The 21,218-nt window shown below is 44.0% G+C and overlaps 1 protein-coding gene across 1 annotated transcript in view; it reads left to right on the top strand.

The window, feature by feature from the left end:
* The window catches only part of LOC111974078 (growth hormone receptor-like), an 81,010-nt gene that overhangs the window by 4,741 nt on the left and 55,051 nt on the right, over positions 1 to 21,218 (top strand). Inside the window, 1 exon segment of the mRNA XM_024001604.2 lies at positions 10,767 to 10,851. Coding sequence (XP_023857372.2) covers positions 10,785 to 10,851 — 67 coding nt within the window. The 5' untranslated portion in view covers positions 10,767 to 10,784.

Genomic DNA, 21,218 nt, shown 5'->3' with positions numbered 1-21,218 from the left:
AACAATGGCCGCCAGTCCACCCATTATGCCATCATTGACTTGAATAGGGATGCCTGTTCTATTCATTCTATATCTATGGCAGCACATGCAGCCAGGAGTGGAGAGGAGAAAATGTGTGGCAAAAAAATTATATGTATTTATATTTCTTTGCTATTTGAACGGTTATTACAGAGACTGCGGTCATTTGGCTGGCCAATTACCGTCAGCCTAGGTAAATAAAAGGTTAAATATTTAATTATTTTTGTTTTAATTCCATCACTGTCACAGCCCTAATTTTATGTGGGTGGTGGGTGTTACAATAAAATCTGAGTGCTATACATTGAATGTATTGTATTACACACTGCTAGAACCGGCCCTGTCTTGCTCCAATACAAATGAGTTAGGCCTAGCCAGCCTACAATATTAATGTAAAAGCCACATCTAATGTTCTTTCAGTAATACAATGCTAAGAGCAGTGAGAAGTCATAGCGATGTGTTTTAGATGCAATGTAAMAAAAAAACTAAGGATGGAATTCTGGATTGCAGACATTTGGGTCAATGACGTGACGTGCATATTTTGTGGTCCGAATTAAATATTAAAATCAACAACCAATTTATACACATTTTATGTTATGTAACTATGCCCCTTCTCTTTTATTTAGTCCTAAAATAGTTCATGGTTAAATGTGAACAAAACTATCACTTTCAGTGCTCTAAAGTCATACAACTGTCCGAAGACAAATGCAATCTATATAAATGTTAATAAAACATCTCAAATCGTAACAAAACTGTCAAATTATTATTCTGGCATGATATTTTTAAGGGTCTATTGCACTATACGTCTGTATGGGTAAGACAGGTTAGGCAGAAAGGTTTTAAATACTTTTGTCCGGAAAAATAGCCATCATGACTATCGTTCGGTGCGACCGACATAGTCACAATTTTGGATCAAATCACATAATGGTAATCACGTGACAGGATGTGACATCATTAAGATGCCTGTGAGATACCCTTTGGTTAAGAATAAAGGTAAGCAAGTCTCTCGTAAATGTTTGATAAGTTTACATTTCCACTCCCTGTCAGGTTTTACCCCCAAAATCTGATAATTCGGTGCGACTACTACAAACCAATAAAAAGGATGAATTACCGGAAAAGCTTATATTTAATTTAGATACTCAAGATACATACTTGATGCCAAAGTCAAGTGTTCACATGGGTGCATAAGCAGTTGCCTCTAAAACATGTTTAGGTGAGGAAAGTCATATGGTGTAACTAAAATTATCATTCGGAGTCACCAGAAATTCCGATTACACCATATGACTAAACTGTTGTACTGAATGATGTCAATATGTTCAAATCAAATTTTAATTGTCACATGCGCCGAATACAACAGGTGTAGAACTTACAGTGAAATGCTTACTTACAAGCCCTTAACCAACGATGCAGTTTTAAGAAAAATAAGTGTTAAGTAAAAAATAGATAAATAAAAGTAACAAATAATTAAAGAGCAGCAGTAAAATAATAGTAACGAGGCTATATACAGGGGGTACCTGTACAGAGTCAATGTGTGGGGGCACCGGTTATTCGAGGTAATTGAGGTAATATGTAGAGTTAGTGACTATGCATAGATAATAAACAGGGAGTAGCAGCAGCGTAAAATGGGGGGGGGGGGGCAATGCAAATAGTCTGGGTAGCCATTTGATTAGCTAATCAGGAGTCTTATGGCTTGGGGGTAGAAGCAGTTAAGAAGCCTTTTGGACTTAGACTTGCTGCTCCGGTACCGCTTGCCATACGGTAGCAGAGAGAACCGTCTATGACTAGGGTGGCTGGAGTCTTTGACAATTTTTAGGGCCTTCCTCTGACACCGCCTGGTATATAGGTCCTGGATAGCAGGAAGCTTGGCCCCAGTGATGTACTGGGCCGTACGCACTACCCTCTGTAGTGCCTTGCGGTCAGAGGCCGAGCAGTTGCCATACCAGGCAGTGATGCAACCAGTCAGGATGCTCTCGATGGTGCAGCTGTAGAACTTTATGAGGATCTGAGGACCATGCCAAATCTTTTCAGTCTCCTGAGGGGGAATAGGCTTTGTCGTGCGCTCTTTACGACTGTCTTGGTGTGTTTGGACCATTATCGTTTGTTGGGGATGTGTACACCAAGGAACTTGAAGCTCTCAACATGCTCCACAACAGCCCCGTCGATGAGAATGGGAGTGTGCTTGGTCCTTCTTTTCCTGTAGTCCACAATCATCTCCTTTGTCTTGATCACGTTGAGGTAGGGGTTGTTATCCTGACACCACACGGCCAGGTCTCTGACCTCCTCCCTATAGGCTGTCTCATCGTGGTCGGTGATCAGGCCTTCCACTGTTGTCATCGGCAAACTTAATGATGGTGTTGGAGTCGTGCCTGGCCATGCAGTCATGAGTGAACAGGGAGTACAGGAGGGGACTGAGCTCGCACCCCTAAGGGGCCCCCATGTTGAGGATCAGCGTAGTGGATGATTGTTACCCACCCTTACTACCTGGGGCCCRACAGGAAGTCCAGGATCCAGTTGCAGAGGGAGGTGTTTAGTCCCAGGGTCCTAAGCTTAGTGATGAGCTTTGAGGGCATTATGGTGTTTAACGCTGAGCTGTAGTCAATTAATAGCATTCTCACATAGGTGTTCCTTTTGTCCAGGTGGGAAAGGGCAGTGTGGAGTGCAATAGAGATTGCATCATCTGTGCATTTGTTGGGGCGGTATGCAAATTGGAGTTGGTCTAGGGTTTCTGGGATAATGGTGTTGATGTGAGCCTTGACCAGCCTTTCAAAGCACTTCATGGCTACAGACATGAGTGCTACAGGTCGATAGTCATTTAGGCAAGTTACCTTAGTGTTTTTGGGCACAGGGACTATGGTGGTCTGCTTGAAACATGTTGATATTACAGACTCAGTCAGGGACAGGTTGAAAATATCATTGAAGACAATTGCCAGTTGGTCAGCGCATGATCGGAGTACACATCCTGGTAGTCCGTCTGGCCCTGCGGCCTTGTGAATGTTGACCTGTTTGATGGTTCGCCAGAGGGCATACCGGGATTTCTTATAAGCTTCCGTGTTAGAGCCCACTCCTTGAAAATGGCAGCTCTACCCTTTAGCTCAGTGCGGATGTTGACTGTAATCCCCATGGCTTCTGGTTAGGGTATGTTCGTAAGTTTCCCTGCATTAAAGTCCCCGGCCACTAGGAGCGCCGCCTCTGGATGAGCGTTTTCCTGTTTGCTTATGGCCGTATACAGTTCATTGAGTGTGGTCTTAGTGCCAGCATCGGTTTGTGGTGGTAAATAGACAGCTTCGAAGAATATAGATGAAAAGTCTCTTGGTAAATAGTGTGGTCTTCAGCTTATCATTTGATTATCTACCTCAGGCGAGCAAAACCTAGAGACTTCCTTACTATTAGATTTCGTGCACCAGCTGTTGTTTACAAATATACAAAGACCGTCACCCCTTGTCTTACCAGAGGTGGCTGTTCTATCCTGCCAATACAGCGTAAAACCCGCCGGCTGTATGTTATTCATATCTTCGTTCAGCCACAACTCTGTGAAACATAAGATATTACAGTTAATGTCTCGCTGGTAGGATATACGTGATCGTAGTTAGTCTCTTTTATTATCCAATGATTGTACGTTGGCTAATAGGACCGATGGTAAAGGCAGATTACTCACTCGCCGTCGGATCCTTACAAGGCACCCCAACCTACGTCCCCGATATCTCCGTCTCTCTCTCCTGCGAATGATGGGGATGAGTGCCTTGTCGGGTGTATGAAGTAAATCTGACTCGTTAAAGAAAAACTATTCTTCTAGTACGAGGTGAGTAATCGCTGTCCTGTTATATAGAAGCTCTTTTCGGTGATAAGAGACGGTGGCAGAAACATTATGTACAAATTTAAGTTACAAATAATATTWATTATTATTATTTTTACACACAAATACATCATATTATCTCCTTGTAAGTAAAAACACACGTTTTTGTAGGATAAGGGTGTTCTTTGTCAGTTTTGTACTAAAAATACGTTTGCATAAATAACCCATTTTTTTCTGTTTCTTAACCTCTCTTGGGTACGTGAGACGTTAGCGTCCCACCTCTTCAACAGCAAGTGAAACTGCTGGGCGCCAAATTCAAATACAGGAATACTCATTATAAAAATTCAGAAAACGAAACATATTTTACATAGGTTTAAAGATTAACTTCTTGTGAATCCAACCACGGTGTCAGATTTAAAAAATGCTTTACRGCGAAAGCATACCTTACGATTATTTGAGAACATAGCCCASYAGACAAATCATTACAAACAGTAACCAGCCAAGTAGAAGAGTTACACAAGTCAGAAATAGAGATAAAATGAATCCCTTACCTTTGATGATCTTCATATGGTCTGTCTCTTATACACATCTAGATGTGTATAAGAGACAGCAATAAATGTTCCTTTTGTTCGATAAAGTCTCTTTATATCCAAAAACCTCCGTTTTGTTCGCGCGTTTTCTTCAGTAATCCATAGGCTCAAACGCAGTCAAAACAGGCAGACAAAAAAAATCAAAATTGTATCCGTAAAGTTCATAGAAACATGTCAAACGATGTTTCTATTCAATCCTCAGGTTGTTTTTAGCCTAAATAATCGATAATATTTCAACCGGACAATAACGTCGTCAATTTAAAAGGTAAACAAGAAAGGCACTCTCTCGGTCTCGGTCATGAAAAAGCTCTGTGACACTTTAGGGTCCACTCATTCAGACTGCTCTTACTTCCTCATTTTTCAGAATACAAGCCTGAAACAATTTATAAAGACTGTTGACATCTAGTGGAAGGCACAGAAACTGCAATTTGAGTCCTAAGTCAATGGATACTGTAATGGCATTGAATAGAAAACTACAACAACAACAAAAAAAAACTTCCTGAATGGATTTTTCTCAGGTTTTCGCCTGCCAAATCAGTTCTGTTATACTCACAGACACTATTTTAACAGTTTTGGAAACTTTAGAGTGTTTTCTACCCAAATCTACCAGTTATATGCATATCATATCTTCTAGGCCAGAGAAGCAGGCAGTTTAATTTGGTCATGCATTTCATCCAAAATTCTGAATGCTGCCCCCTACCCTGGAGAAGTTAATTGAGGGTCAATTTGCTGATGCCTCTATCAAGAAAATGCCTGTATCGTCAGGACATAGATTACTGCTGACTCAGTTGCTAATTGGCCACAGAAATACAGGTGTTCCACTTTGGGGGGAGTAGACAGCAGGCTACGATCCATGCAAGTGTTGCATAAACATCAGAGGGAAGCCAGTCCTACGCCACCATATCTGACTCCCTTAGACATGATGAGATAGCAGTCTGGGCTCACCTGGAGCCTGTCCTAAGAGATGTCAAGAACAAGAATCCACAAATCATGACACTCCACATGATGAGCGATGGTCCCGTGACCCAATACAGAAACAAGAAGAACATATACCTCCTCAGCACTGTGCCATATATTTACGGATTCAAACAAATCACCTGGAACTTTTCTGAAAAGGCTCATGGGAAGGGGGCACCAGATGGTGTGGGTGGGGCTGTGAAACATTGTGCAGACAAACACATTTAATGGAGAGGAAGATGTGCAGACTCCCAAGGAGCTCTTCAAAATACTTGAGAAGAGTGGATCGAGTATCAAGTTCTTTTGGATTGAGGAACGAGGAAGCTGTGCCAAACAAACTCACTGGAGTCAAAGGAACCATGAAATTGCACCAGGTCAGCCGACAAATTGGTCACACAAACGGACACCCCTAGTCCGCTCAATGTACATGTGTAACGCTCCTACTGCACACCGGACATGTAACCTCCGCTGCTCCTCAGAAGCAAATGGAGGAGGCGAAAAGTGAAAAAGCTAGAGACCTGTAGGACATAGTCATGACCTTAGGGTTGAAGGCCGCAACGTTACTTTTGAGTCGCCAAGCGCAAACTTCATATAGGAGGGGATCTTCAGATGCACAGGCTCCATCGGTTCGAAGGGGCCCTCAAACAGCACATCCAAAACCAAATCCCAAGTGGGCGCAAAAGGCTTAGAAACCGGTCTGAGACGGCGCACACCTTTTTAAAAACCGCACTGCCATGGGATGAGCCACTGGAGTGGAACCATAAATTCCTACATGACACGCTAAAATAGCTGCCATATACATCTTCGGTGTGGAGAATTAATGGCCCTGCTCGAAAAAGACCCTGTTATAATATAAAAATGGCCACCAGAGATCTCTGAAAAGGAACAATACCTTTATTTTGGCACCAACGTTCGAACGCCAGCCACTTATCCATACAACCATCTCACGGATGGTGCCCTTGTGGACTGTATAGTAGCAATAACGTTTAAAGTAAACGCTTTGCGAACAGATTGCCCTCCCACATCACTTTATACACAGAAGATCTCCACTAAACGTAGAATCATATGGTTTATCCGTATCTCTGTGACCTGCTCACTGAACAAAGTTGCCAACAAAAAAAGTCGCCAGTGTCTTTGCAATTGATACAAACAAGCGAAGTATAAAAAAAATCTTCAAATGAAAACCGAGATGACTGCATTCAAATATAAACAGTAGGATATAAGCCTATGTCAATTATATTGAAATACATTTCATTTTTAATCAATTTAATTCTATTTTCCTACTTGTAGGCTACTGCCTGTAATTTGTCTCATTATACACTGCTCAAAAAAATAAAGGGAACACAATGTAATTACAAGTCAATCACACTTCTGTGAAATCAAACTGTCCACTTAGGAAGCAACACTGATTGACAATAAATCCACATGCTGTTGTGCAAATGGAATAGACAAAAGGTGGAAATTATAGGCAATTAGCAAGACACCCCCAATAAAGGAGTGGTTCTGCAGGTGGTGACCACAGACCACTTCTCAGTTCCTATGCTTCCTGGCTGATGTTTTGGTCACTTTTGAATGCTGGCGGTGCTTTCACTCTAGTGGTAGCATGAGACGGAGTCTACAACCCACACAAGTGGATCAGGTAGTGCAGCTCATCCAGGATGGCACATCAATGCGAGCTGTGGCAAGAAGGTTTGCTGTGTCTGTCAGCGTAGTGTCCAGAGCATGGAGGCGCTACCAGGAGACAGGCCAGTACATCAGGAGACGTGGAGGAGGCCGTAGGAGGGCAACAACCCAGCAGCAGGACCGCTACCTCCGCCTTTGTGCAAGGAGGAGCACTGCCAGAGCCCTGCAAAATGACCTCCAGCAGGCCACAAATGTGCATATATACAAATTATATATACAAACAATAAAAAAATTTAAAAAATAAGACATTGGATCATATGGTCACCTGCCGTAGGCTACATATTATACATTACGTGTGAAACATTATATAAGGATTATATAGAGATTCAATCAATGTGATGTGGGTGGAGATTCTCCATATAGTCAATAAAATTGCCAAATTCTGTAAAATGTCTTTAACTTATTCCTCAAGCAGTAAGTGATTTTTTCCAGTGGGATACAACTATTAACTTCCGATAGCCACATTGCAACTGGCAGGGAGGAATCCAATTTCCATTTCAAGGCAATACATTTCTTGGCAATCGCTAGCAATATTTCTGTTAGCTTTATAGTATGGCTTTGCCTAAGATTGGTGTTAGTAAAGTGCCCAGTAGACAGACCTCCAGGTCTAAAGGGAATGCAACCCCGTGAATTGAGGATATGGTATCGCATACCCCCTGACAGAAACCGTGTAGTTTTGATCACTGCCAAGTGGAATGGAGGAATGTTCCTTCATCTGAGCACATCTAAAACATAGGGAGGAGATATCAGGGTTGAACTTGTGCAGTCTAGATGGGTGATATAGAGCTGATGAGGAAATTAAACTGGATCAGTCTGTATCTGGAGTTCAATGTGGATGTACACACATCCCTGCTAGGTCACTACATAGACCCTCATCAAGATCAATACCCAGATCTTTTTCCCATCTAAGTCGGGATTTATCTAGCTCAGGCAGTGTTAGTCCTGACATAAGAGCATCGTAAACACGGGAAATGGTCTTGAACAGTGGTTGGTCTGCGTGGCAGAGTTGTTCAATAGGTGACATCCTTTAGGTAGGTTCCATTGTCCCTTGAGAGTCACCCTAATAAAGTTTTGTAGTTGTAGGTAGCTAAAGAAGTCCCTGTTAGGCAAGTGGTATTTCTGTTTCAGCTGATCAAAAGAACTCCCTCCTCGTAACAATGTTCCAGAAGAGTGATCCCTCTAAAATCACTCTACAAATCTCCTAAAGCTAGGATTGCTACCAATGGGATTACTTCCTCCTCTTTCCCTCTCTATAGGGGGAACAGACAAGGTTGCCCAATTAGCCCCCACCTCTTTGCCCTCGCCATCGAACCGTTGGCTGAGGCTATTAGAACGTGCCCTGACATACATGGCTTTGAGGTGGGCCCCCATACCCATAAATTATCACTCTTTGCGGACGACCTTATCTTATTTCTAACAAACCCAGAACACTCCCTCTCTCACAAGAAACTGAAGATCTCATACAATGCTGTATACAAATCCCTTCACAGAACAGCGTAAACGGTCTCGAACCAGAATAGAAAGTGCCACAAAAGCAACACAGTGTTACACATGGGATAAACAATAGTACAGTCAATAACACAATAGAATAATCTGTATACTGTGTGTGCAAATGAAGTAAGGAGGTAAGGCAAAGAATAGGCCAATAGTGGCGAAGTAATTATCATTTAGCAATTGACACTGGAGTGATATGTGCAGATGAGGATGTGCAAGTAGAAATACTGGTGTGCAAAAGAGCAGAAAAACAAATATGGGGATGAGGTAGGTAGTTGGTTGGCGCTTAAAGCTAGTGAGGGAGATATAAGTCAACAACTTCAGTGATTTTTGCAATTCGTTCCAGTCATTGGAAGCAGAGAACTGGAAGGAAAGGCGGCCAAATGAGGTGTTGGCTTTGGGGATGACCAGTGAAATATACCTGCTGGAGCACGTGCTACGGGTGGGTGTTGCAATGGTGACTAGTGAGCTGAGATAAGACGGAGCTTTACCTAGCAAAGACTTTTATAGATGACCTCGAGCCAGTGGGTTTGGCGACAAATATGTAGCGAGGACCAACCAACGAGAGCATACAGGTCACAGTGGTGGGTAGTATATGGGGCTTTGGTGACAAAACGGATGGCACTGTGATAGACTGCATCCAATTTGCTGAGTAGAGTGTTGGAGGCTATTTTGCAAATGACATTGACGAAGTCAAGGATCAGTAGGATAGTCAGTTTTACGAGGGTATGTTTGGCAGCATGAGTGAAGGAGGCTTTGTTGCGAAATAGGAAGCCAATTCTCAATTTAACTTTGGATTGGAGATGCTTAATGTGAGTCTGGAAGGAGGTATTTGTAATTGTCCACATATTCTAAGTCAGAACCGTCCAGAGTAGTGATGCTAGTCGGGCGTGCAGGTGTGGGCAGCGATCGGTTGAAGAGCATGCATTTCATTTTACTAGCATTTAAGAGCAGTTGGAGGCCACAGAAGGAGTGTTGTATGGCGTTGAAGCTCGTTTGGAGGTTTGTTAACACAGTGTCCAAAGAAGGGCCAGATGTAGTTATTATCTACAAAAAGGTTAGACGTGTTTTGAATTCTGGTACCGCTGCCCCACACACAAGCTTGTTAGCTTGCTCTTGTCCAGGGCGTTGAGGCAACTCATGTTCAAAGTTTCTCCATATTAACAGTAGTAGGTATCTTAGCTGCTCGTTATAATTAGCTTTGTAATTCAGTGAAGTAATGATAGGCCTTCTCCTAATATCTTAAATACATTATAATGCGCGTCATATCATGATGCCCAGCGCTTCAAGCCAACCCTCCTCCATGTCCACCCCTCTCTTTCTCTCTCTCCCCACCCGCAAAATTTCTGTCGCAGCTTGCACCCTACAGYACACTTGTAAACAAGCTTACCCGGTCAGTAGCAAGCTGCTCTATCCCCACTGATTGGTGGAGTAATTTAATGATCTAAATGTAAAAACAATGTCGATTTCACAGGTCAAAAAAGGAACAGAAAGTCAGCGATATAAACTGGTACTTTTGTTTTGGTTCTAAGCGGTTCAGAACTTTATTACGCTGGTCGGAACAGTGAAACGTAATGAAAACAATAGTGGTTCTGTTCAGAAGGCTCTAAATTTGATCACTCTTTTGTGGCTGAGAATTTTCCTGAACAGCAGGAAATGCCAACTTGTAATGTATTCAAGGTTTAAAAAGGCTTCTAAAGTTTGTAATTTCCACTTCAAAATGTCAGACTTAATTTTCCCTCACGAAAAATGTATCAACCCCATACATTTCCATTAATTATAATCCACATAATTCACATTTCCTGTTGCTACAGGATTATTTTCCTGCTGTAGCAAACTGTCTCAAATGAAGATCTTACATCTGTACAATCAATGCATATAGCCTGAGAGAGAACCATTCCATATGCACGTAAGTTATACCTCTGATATTAAGGACACACACACACAACACAAACACATGGTCTGACATATCTTGTGCACAGTAGCATGAAGCGTCTCAGTAGCTATTTGGAGGTTAAATATGTGTTGTCTGGGGTTAGGTTTCACATTGGCCAGCTGAAAATAAATGGCAGTCACAGTTTGTGCTAACAGGGCAGAGAAAGGGGAGAGAGAGAGAGGGATGGGGAGGGAAAGTGAGAGAGAGCGCTGGGTAGAGATATTGGCTTAATATTTCACAAGGAGATGTCATCGATGACGATTATCCTTCTCTCTCTCTCTCCCCCCTCTCTCTCCAGCAAAGTGAAGCCCCCGCCATGGCGTCTCCATCCTTTCTCCTCCTCTTCCCCTCCCTGGGTTGGCTGTCTGCTGTGACATCATCAGGTAGGCTGCTACTACTCGCCTCACACACTCATGTTTGTCTCATGTCATTGTTACCACATGAGAGAGTGATGTGTTAAAACATATGACACTCATATTGTATCTCACTGTTACTGACATTCAGCTCTCACAGTCATCTCATACACAGTATAACACAATACCAATTTTTTCTCAATCAGATCTCTTGCTCTTTTTTTTGYTTAAAATCTGCAACACGTGAATCGGTGTCCTTTTCTTGTTTAATTCAATATTGCATAGTACATGGCATTGACACTTGTTATCGAATGTTATGTCACGCATCAGTTGCAGAGTCCTGTATTTGCACACATTGGAAAAGGTGGGTGGTTGAGCATACAGCAGCCTTTTCTTTTCTAGCCAGTCAAACCGCATCTGATCAGTAGTGAAAGTGGACTGGGCTGTGACAGGGACAGATCGACATGATGGGCTACATGTTGACCCCCCATACAGCCCGAGAAGACATGCATTAAATATAGGTTTAATAACCACTACTACTCTAGGACAAAAAATATGTAAAACCAATATAAACAAAATAAATCATGAGTGAAAAGAGGGGAACCGCAATTGTTTTGGTTTAATAACCATGTAAATGGTGTGTCTCCTGAATGGTGCAATCGCAGGGACCATATTTCAGGAATGTCCAATTGGCCATATTTTGTTACCACATTGTTTGTTAAACTATGCTCCCAGTCTCTGAGTTCAGAATATGGAGTAACAGAGAGGGCTGTACCCGCAGTGGTGCGATGTACTTTCGATGCACTGGCTGCTGCGCAAATGGACTCTGTCCATTGGAAGTGGGTTAAAGTGAACAGCTCTTGGCCAGTCTGTTTGTAGAAACTGTTCCCCCACACAATGGTGCGTCAATCTGAGTGATCTAGAATGTCTCTCTCTGTGCCTGTCTGGTAGTGGTTTAACAGGACTCACTTCCATAGGTAGTCCTCAATTCTCTCCTCTGCCTTTTCTCCTATTCTCCTCCTTTTCTCCTCCTCTGCCCAGAGCCCAAGTTATGAGTCTCTGTTGGCCCGCTGATGAGTATTCAATGAGTTGAACACGTCTTTGGAAGGAGAGAGGAGAGAGATCCCACACAGGAATCTCTCTCCTCTCACACTGGTACATGGGTGTGGACTATGGAATGAAACTAAGCCTCACTTTGTTTCTGGACTTTTCGAACGTTAGATGCGGGTATGGATACGCTTCAGACAGGTGACAAAACATGTAGAACATGTCATTTTAACCATTTCAAAAGTTTGCTTATTGGCTATATAACGAGAATCATAAGTCCAGTGCGTACTACTGTTTTTTTCCTTAATTTTGAAATGGTCACTAGTGAGCTTTCTCTGGTTTTGAGTTCTTGACATGCATTACTGAAGTGTTAAGAATATGCACCCCCTTGCAACTGGGTTACCTAAAATGATGCACAAATAGTTCAATGCTAGTGTCTGTCGTTAACCTGTGGTCCTTAGTTCCCCTGGGAATAGGCTGCCCCCCCGTAACTGCTGCAAACACTTTTATCGCTTCCAGTTTACAAAAACTACTGATACTATCTAGATAACTGGTCCTCAAACAGAGGCTGTGTACCAAATGGCAACTTATACCCTATACTGTAGTGCAGTGCTTTTGACCAGAGCCCTCTGGGGAATAGGGTGTCATTTGGGACTCTGTCATAGGCTGAGCATTCTCCGGGAACCACAGAGTTCTGTATTCGTTTGATTGGTTGCCAACGACGGCTGTGCGATGGCCAACTGGCCAGTGTTCCTCAACAACCGTGAAACATCTGTACACAAAGAACAGCTGCTGATAGTGGGAGCAAACACAGACTCCTAACTTACAGACCCCAATCTTTCCCTTCAGCAGCCTTCTGAAGTCATGATGATGGTGTGTGTGTGTGTGTGTGTGTGTGCGGGCGCACGTGTGCTTCTAGTCCTAAAAAAGGTCCCGTTTTTACCCCAACCTGTAAGAGAAATAATAAGTACCCACATGAAAAAATTTGACAGTTTACTGTAGGATACTACAGTTCTTACTACAGTTCTTACTACAGTTCTTACTGTCTTTGTGTTTTCTCTGCACCAGATAGGGCTGTATCGGTTTGCCACATTTATTATTTTGTTATTTGTAAGTGTTCACAGTTTCGTATTAAACATGTTGAGCACAGCCTCCCGGGTGGCGCAGTGGTCTAGGGCACAGWCTCTGGGTTCGCGCCCAGGCTCTGTCGCAGCCGGCCGCGACCGGGAGGTCCGTGGGGCGACGCACAATTGGCATAGCGTCGTCCGGGTTAGGGAGGGTTTGGCCGGTAGGGATATCCTTGTCTCATCGCGCTCCAGCGACTCCTGTGGCGGGCCGGGCGCAGTGCGCGCTAACCAAGGGGGCCAGGTACACAGTGTTTCCTCCGACACATTGGTGCGGCTGGCTTCCGGGTTGGAGGTGCGCTGTGTTAAGAAGCAGTGCGGCTTGGTTGGGTGGTGCTTCGGAGGACGCATGGCTTTCGCATGGCTTCGTCTCTCCTGTCTCTCCCGAGCCCGTACGGCAGTTGTAGCGATGAGACAAGATAGTAATTACTAGCGATTGGATACCACAAAAATTGGGGAGAAAATGGGATAAAATGTATAATAAATAAAATAAAATAAAAAACATGYTGAGCACTGGCTACGCTGCGTGTTGGTCCGATCCTTGCTACACCTTCTCTTCACGTGAAGAGGAGGAAGGCTGCCGTTACAGAACCACCCACCTATCTCGGACCAAGCAGCGTGGCTACGGGCAGCAGCAGCAGCGAGTTCAGGAATGGACATGGGAGGACGAGCTGGACGGAAAAGAACCCTGGGCAGAGCCAGAGGAATGTCGCCGCCCCAAAGCAGAGCTGGAGGCAGCAAAAGCAGAGAGGCGGCATTATGAGGCGCTAGCAAGGCAGAGCGGCTGGAAGCCCGAGAGGCTCCCCMAAAAATTTCTTGGGGGGGGCTAAAAGGGGGTGTAGCTGGGTCAAGTAGGAGACTTGAGCCAACTCCCCCTGCTTACCGTAAGGAGCCAAGGATGGAACCAGAGCCGGTGAGGGCGGTATTGGAGGTGAGCGAAGTAGAGACTGTGAAGGATCTAATGGGGAAATTGGAGGAGAGAGAAATGAGGGATTTGCTGGTTTGGTGCATGAGGCACGACATCCGCTCGACGGAGCATGTCGGGGATTTGATGTCACCTGAGTCAGCTCTCCATACTCGTCCTGAGGTGCGGGCTAGCCGTCTGGTGAAGACTGTGCCAGCCTCACGCACCAGGCCTCCTGTGCGCCTTCCTAGCCCTGCACGTCCTGTGCCAGSTCAGCGCACCAGCTCTCCTGTGGCAGCCCCATGCACCAGCTCTCCAGTTCCAGCACCCCGCACTCGCCTTGAGGTGCGTGCCCTCAGCCCAGTACCATCGGTGCCAACACCACGCACCAGGCTTCCTGTGCSTCTCCAGAACTCTGTTCCTCCTCCACGCACTCTCCCTGTGGTGCGTGTCTCCAGCCCGGTACCAGCAGTTCCGGCACCACGCACCAAGCCTCCTGTGCGTCTCCAGAGCCCTGTACGCACTGTTCCTTCTCCCCGCACTCGCCCTGAGGTGCGTGCCCTCAGCCCGGTACCACCAGTGCCGGTACCACGCATCAGGCCTATAAGTGCGCCTTGAGAGTCCAGTGTGCCCTGTTCCTGCTCCCCGCTAGGCACTCGCCTAAATGGTGGCGTGTCTCAGTCCGGTTAAAAAGCCACCAGTTCCGGCACCCACGAACGCACCAGGCCTACTGTGCGACCTCAGCAGAGTCAGAGCTGCCCGTACTGGCCAGCGCAGTCTAGAGCTGCCACAGTTCTGCCAGCGCACATGCGAAATGGCACCTCCAGCTGCCACTACTGCAGACTGCACGCCATTAGCCAGCTGCGCGGTCTGAGCTGCAACGCCTCCGGCCCCGCCAGAGCCGCAGCCAGTCAGGAGCCGCCAAAGAGCCGCCAGCCAGTATCAGGGCTTCAGCGCCAGACCGACCAGCCGTCAGAGCAGTCCACGAAGCCGCCAGCCAGTCAGGAGGCCGCCAAGAGCCGCCAGCAGTCAGACCACCGAGCCGCCAGCCAAGTCAGGGCTGCGAAGCTGTTCTGCTCACACGTCACTGAGCTGATGGAACCTAGCTTCCAGTCACTACGAGCTGCCCTCCGCAGTGCATGAGCTGCCATCCAGTCATGAGCTCATCTGAGCATGGGCTGCTCGGCAGTCATGAGCTGCCCTCCAGTCATGAGCCGCCCCTCCAGTCCGGGCTGGCCATTCAGTCCAGGAGCTGCAGTCGTCCGGAGCTATCTCTCTGTCCTGAGCTACCTCTCTGTCCTAAGGCTACCTCTCTGTCCTAAGCTCACCTCTCGGTTCGGAGCTGTCTCCTCAGTCTGATGAGGCGCCTTTGAGAGGGTTCCTAGGCAAGGTCGGCGGCAAGGCGTCGCCACTCAAAGGACGCTAAGGGGGGGATCAAAGACCAATGGTGGAGTGGTGTCCTCTTGTCCAGCGCCGGAGCGCCACCAGCGAGCGACAGATGCCCACCCTGACTCCCCTAGAGTATTAGGGGGTGCGTTCGGAGTCCGCACTCAGGAGGGGGGTACTGTTCAGTTCTTGCCCATAGTTCTTGTGTGTTTTGCTTGTTTTAGTGTTGGTCAGGACGTGAGCTGGGTGGGCATTCTATGTTGTGTGTCTAGTTTGTCTGTTTCTATGTTTGGCCTGATATGGTTCTCAATCAGAGGCAGGTGTTTTGTGTTGTCTCTGATTGGGAATCATATATAGGTGGCTTGTTTTGTGTTGGGGTTTGTGGGTGGTTGTTTCCTGTCTTTGTGTTTTCTCTGCACCAGATAGGGCTGTATCGGATTGCCACATTTATTATTTTGTTATTTGTAAGTGTTCACAGTTTCGTATTAAACATGTTGAGCACTGGCTACGCTGCGTGTTTGTCCGATCCTTGCTACACCTTCTCTTCACGTGAAGAGGAGGAAGGCTGCCGTTACAGAAACACTGCAGTCTGCAAAAACACTACACTTGTTTAACTACAGTATAGCAAAATACTACAGTTGGCCATAGCCCCAAAAATTGTCAAATAMCCCAGCCACCCMAGTCATAGACTGTTCTCTCTACTACCGCATGGCAAGCGGTACCGGAGTGCCAAGTCTAGGACAAAAAGGCTTCTCAACAGTTTTTACCCCTAAGCCATAAGACTCCTGAACAGGTAATCAAATGGCTACCCGGACTATTTGCACTGTGTGCCCCCCCCCACCCCCTCTTTTACGCTGCTGCTACTCTCTGTTTATCATATATGCATAGTCACTTTAACTATACATTCATGTACATACTACCTCAATTGGCCCGACCAACCAGTGCTCCCGCACATTGGCTAACCGGGCTATCTGAATTGTGTCCCGCCATCCACCACCCGCCAACCCCTCTTTTCATCATATATGCATAGTCACTTTAACCATATCTACATGTACATACTACCTCAATCAGCCCGACTAACCGGTGTCTGTATGTAGCCTCGCTACTTTTATAGCCTCACTACTGTATAKAGCCTCGCTACTGTTATTTTTCAGTCTTTTTACTGTTGTTTTTATTTCTTTACTTACCTATTGTTCACCTAATACCTTTTTTGCACTATTGGTTAGAGCCTGTAAGTAAGCATTTCACTGTAAGCATTTCACCTGTTGTATTCGGCGCACCTGACAAACTTTGATTTGATTCAATTTGCATATACCCTGCCCATTACCTCCCCCATATTGCAATTTGTGCCATTAATAATTGAGAAACCTACATGCCAAGTATAGACCAAATTGTGTTCCCTACAGGTTATAGAAAAGAGCAGAAGCGCTGAACTATCCATTCAGACCCCAGTCCTACCTGCAGGTTATGAAATATTTGCTCTGAAGGAGAAAGCCTCCAATTCTATGTCAATGATAATAAAACACAAACACTACAGTAAATATGCAAAAACACTACAGTAAATACTACAGTATACCACATTGCATGAATTACTATAGTATATACTACAGTTTTCTTTTACTACAGTATTTATACTATAGTTAACTGTAAATACTACAGTATACTACATTAAATACTACAGTCTGCAAAAACACTACAGTGAATACTATAGTATTTTTTTATATGGGWATGTTTTGTATAGAAAACTCTAGGGCCTATGCCGTGGAAATTCAGTACTGAGAGAAGCTTGGTCTCGGTAATTTCTTCAAACAATCATCTTTATTTAATATCGATGAACTATTGCAATAATGAGACCGTCAGCCCACCAGTCTTGACTGACTGTTAGGCTGAGAGTCTAGCCTTTACAGAGGATGCACAGTTTTTATATAGCTGATACCAAGATTGCTTAGTCAGTCACTTCTAACCTTCCCATAAGCCACCTTGGTTATCTACACAGGATGGTCTTTAACTTAGTTTCTCAGATGCCAGGATGATGAGACAATGAGGCATTGTTCTTAACCTTTCAGTGCTACCCATCCCGGATCCGGGAGCATCCTCATCAAAAAAGCTGACTAGCCTAGCCTAACGGGACAGGGATATCATATAATATAATTTCATGAAATCACAAGTCCAATACAGCAAATGAAAGATAAACATCTTGTGAATCCAGCCATCATTTCCGATTTTTAAAATGTTTTACAAGCCTTTTCATACGCCTTCACTAGATGTCAACAGGCAGTAGAAGGTTGAATGGGTGTCTAGCTTGATGTGAGGCCGAATAAGAGCTTTTGGAGTGACAGTCCGCTCTTTTGTCAGTTTTCAACTGCGCGCCGGGGAACCTCACATTGTCTTCTGAAAAGCGTTCGGTATACACGACGAATTGCTCCGGTCTGATTTTATTTGATACATATGAGAAAAACATCATAAAGTAGGATTTTTCAACCGAGTTTGACCAGTTTATTCAACGTTTATTGGGACTTTTGGAATTTTTTCGTTCCATGCGCCAGATTTCTTTGACACGTGAGCTCCGCATGGCTAGCCAAAGTTGCTAATTCGACAGAAGAAATGGACATTCTAAAACCAAACAACGATTTATTCTGGACCTAGGACTCCTTGCACAACATTCTGATGGAAAGATCAACAAAAGTAAGAAAGAATATTTATGATGTTATTTCGTATTTTTGTGTAATATGTTGGCTCCAACACGGCGGAGAATAGGTGAGCGCTGTCTCACAATAATGCATGCTGTATGTTGTAGTGAAGTTATTTTTCAAAAAATCTAACACAGCGGTTGCATTAAGAACCAGTGTATCTTTCATTTGCTGTACAACATGTATTTTTTTAGTAAAGTTTATGATGAGTTCTTTGGTTAGATTAGGTGACTGTCCAAAATATCTCCGGACATTTTGGTGAATTGTTGCTACGTATTCACAATGTATAACCACGATTTGCAGCTCTAAATATGCACATTTTCGAACAAAACATAAATGTATTGTATAACATGATGTTATAAGACTGTCAATCTGATGAAGTTTTCCAAAGTTTAGTGATTAATTTTATCTCTATTTCTGGGTTTTTGTGAAAGCTATCTTTACGGTTGAATAATGGCGTTGTGTGTTTTGGCTATTGTGGTGAGCTAAATAGAATATATATATGTGTTTTCGCTGTAAACCACTTAAAAAAAAATCGGAAATATTGGCTGGATTCACAAGATGTTTATTCTTTCATCTGCTGTACACCATGTTATGAGTTTTCATAAATGTTTTAGATGAGTGATTTATGTATTTCACGTGCTTCTGTAATTATTCTGGCTGTTTTGGTGCTTATTTGTTGATGGTGGCCTGCAATGTAAAACTACGATTTATACTCAAAAATATGCACATTTTCAACAAAACATAAAATGTATTGTATGAAACATGATGGTTATAAGACTGTCATCTGATGAAGTTTGGTTCCAAGTTAGTGATTCATTTTCGCTCTATTTCTGGTTTTGTGAAAAGGTTACCTATGCGGTGGAAACATGGGTGAAAACATGGCGTTGTGTGTTGGCTATTGTTGGTTAGCTAATATATAATACATAGTGTTTTCGCCTTGACATTTTTAAAATCGCGATCGATGGTCGATTCACAGTAGTTTAGTCTTTCATTTGCTGTATTTGGAACATTGTGGATTATTGACTGTATATTATATGATTCTACCTGCCGTTAGCGCTAGGCAGTCAAGCTTTTTTTGATCACGAGATGCTCCCGGATCCGCGGATGGGTAGCAACATGAACGGTTAAGAACAATGCTCATTGTGCTCATCATCCCTGGCATCTGAGAAAACTAAGTTAAAGACATCCTGTGGTAGTGATAACCAAGGTGGGCTTGATGGGGGAATTTAGACAGTGACTGTGACTAAACAATCTGGTTATCAGCGTATATAAAAACTGTGCATCCTCTGTAAAGGCCTAGACTCTCAGCCTAACAGCAGTCAAACTGGTGGGCTGAGGCTTCATTATCGCCATAGTTCATCGATATTAAATAAAGATGATTGTTGAAGAATTACCGAGACCAAGCTTCTCTCAGTACTGAATTTCAGACGGCGATAGGCCCTAGAGTTTTCTATACCAAAACATTCCCATATAAAAAATAACTATAGTATTCACTGTAGTGTTTTTGCAGACTGTAGTTATTTAATGTAGTATACTGTAGTATTTACAGTTAACTTATAGTGAATAATACTGTAGTAAAGAAAACTTGGTAGAAATATCAAACTAGGGTTAGTAATTTCATGCAATGTTGGTATACTGTAGTATTTACTGTAGTGTTTTTTGCCATATTTACGTATGTGTTTGTGTTTTATTACGATTGACATAGAATTGGAGGCTTCAATCCTTCAGAGCAAATATTGCAATAAACCTGCAGTAGGGACTGGGGTCTGAATGGATAGTTCAGCGCTTCTGCTCTTTTCGTATAACCTGTGGGAACAACCATATTTGGTTCTAATTACTTGCATGTAGTTTCTCAATTATTTAAGGCACAAATTGCGAATACCTGGGGAGGTAATGGGCAGGGGTATGATGCAAATTGAATAAAATCAAAGTTTGGTCAGGTTCGCCGAATCAACAGGTGAATGCTTACAGTGAAATGTTACTTTAAGGGCTCTAACCAATAGTGCTAAAAAAGGTATAGGTGAACAATAGGTAAGTAAAGAATAAAAACACAGTAAAAATGACTGAAAAATAACAGTAGCGAGGCTCCTCATTACAGTAGTAGGCTATAAAAGTAGCGAGGGCTCACAACAGACAACCGTTAGTCGGGCTGTTGATGACGGCTGTTACTGTTACATGTAGATATGGTGTAAAAGTGACTCGAATCAAATATGATGAAAAGAGGCGTTGGCGCGGGTGGTGGATGGTCGGGACCACCACATTCAGATAGCCCGGTTAGCCAATGTGCGGGAGCACTGGTTGGGTCGGCCAATTCGAGGTAGTAGTGTACACTGGAGCTGTATAGTTAATAGTGTATCTTGCATAATATAAAAGGAGAGGAAGCAGCAGCGTAAATAGAGGCAGAGGTGGGGGTGGGATATCAGTGCAAATAGTCCGGGTAGCCATTTGATTTACCGTGCTTCAGGACTGTCTTATGAGCTTTGTGGGTAGAAACTGTGTTGAGAAGCCTTTTTGTGCCTAGACTTGGCACTCGGTGATCCGCTTGCCATGCGGGTAGGTAGAGAGAACTAGTCTATGACTGGGGTGGCTGGGGTTATTTGACAATTTTTGGGGGCTATTGGCCAACTGTAGTATTTTGCTATATACTGTAGGTTAAACAAGTGTAGTGTTTTTGCAGAACTGCCACGTGTTTCTGTAACTGTAGCAAGCCTTTCTCTCCTCTTCACGTGAAGAGAAGGTGTAGGGCAAGATCGGACAAACCGCAGCGGTATCCAGTGCTCACACAGTGTTTAATACGAAACTGTGAAACACTCTACACAATACTCATAAATAATAAATGTGGCAACTTCCGATACAGCCCTATCTGGTGCACGAGAAACAACACAGACAGAAACAACCATCCCACAAACCCCAACACAAACAAGCCACCTTATATATGATTCCCAATCAAGACAACAACAAAACACTGCCTCTGATTGAAGAAACCATAGGTCCATCAACCATAGAAACACGACAACTAGAACACACAACATAGAATGCGCCACCCATGCTCACGTTGCCTGACCAACACTAAAAAACAAGCTCAAAACACATAAACAAATTGAATGACTATTCAGGTCAGAACGTTGACATGTACCTCCCCTCCTTGAGGTGCGGACTCCGAACGCACCCCCTAATCTCTAGGGGAGGGTCCCAGGGTGGGCATCTAGTCCCTCGTGGCCGCTCCGGCGCTGGACGAGGACA

Source organism: Salvelinus sp. IW2-2015, linkage group LG15 (genome assembly GCF_002910315.2).
Source record: "Salvelinus sp. IW2-2015 linkage group LG15, ASM291031v2, whole genome shotgun sequence".
In the NCBI taxonomy this organism is placed as follows: domain Eukaryota; kingdom Metazoa; phylum Chordata; class Actinopteri; order Salmoniformes; family Salmonidae; genus Salvelinus; species Salvelinus sp. IW2-2015.
The sequence above is the reverse complement of the archived record's forward strand: the minus strand, read 5'-3'. Positions and strand labels throughout refer to the sequence as shown.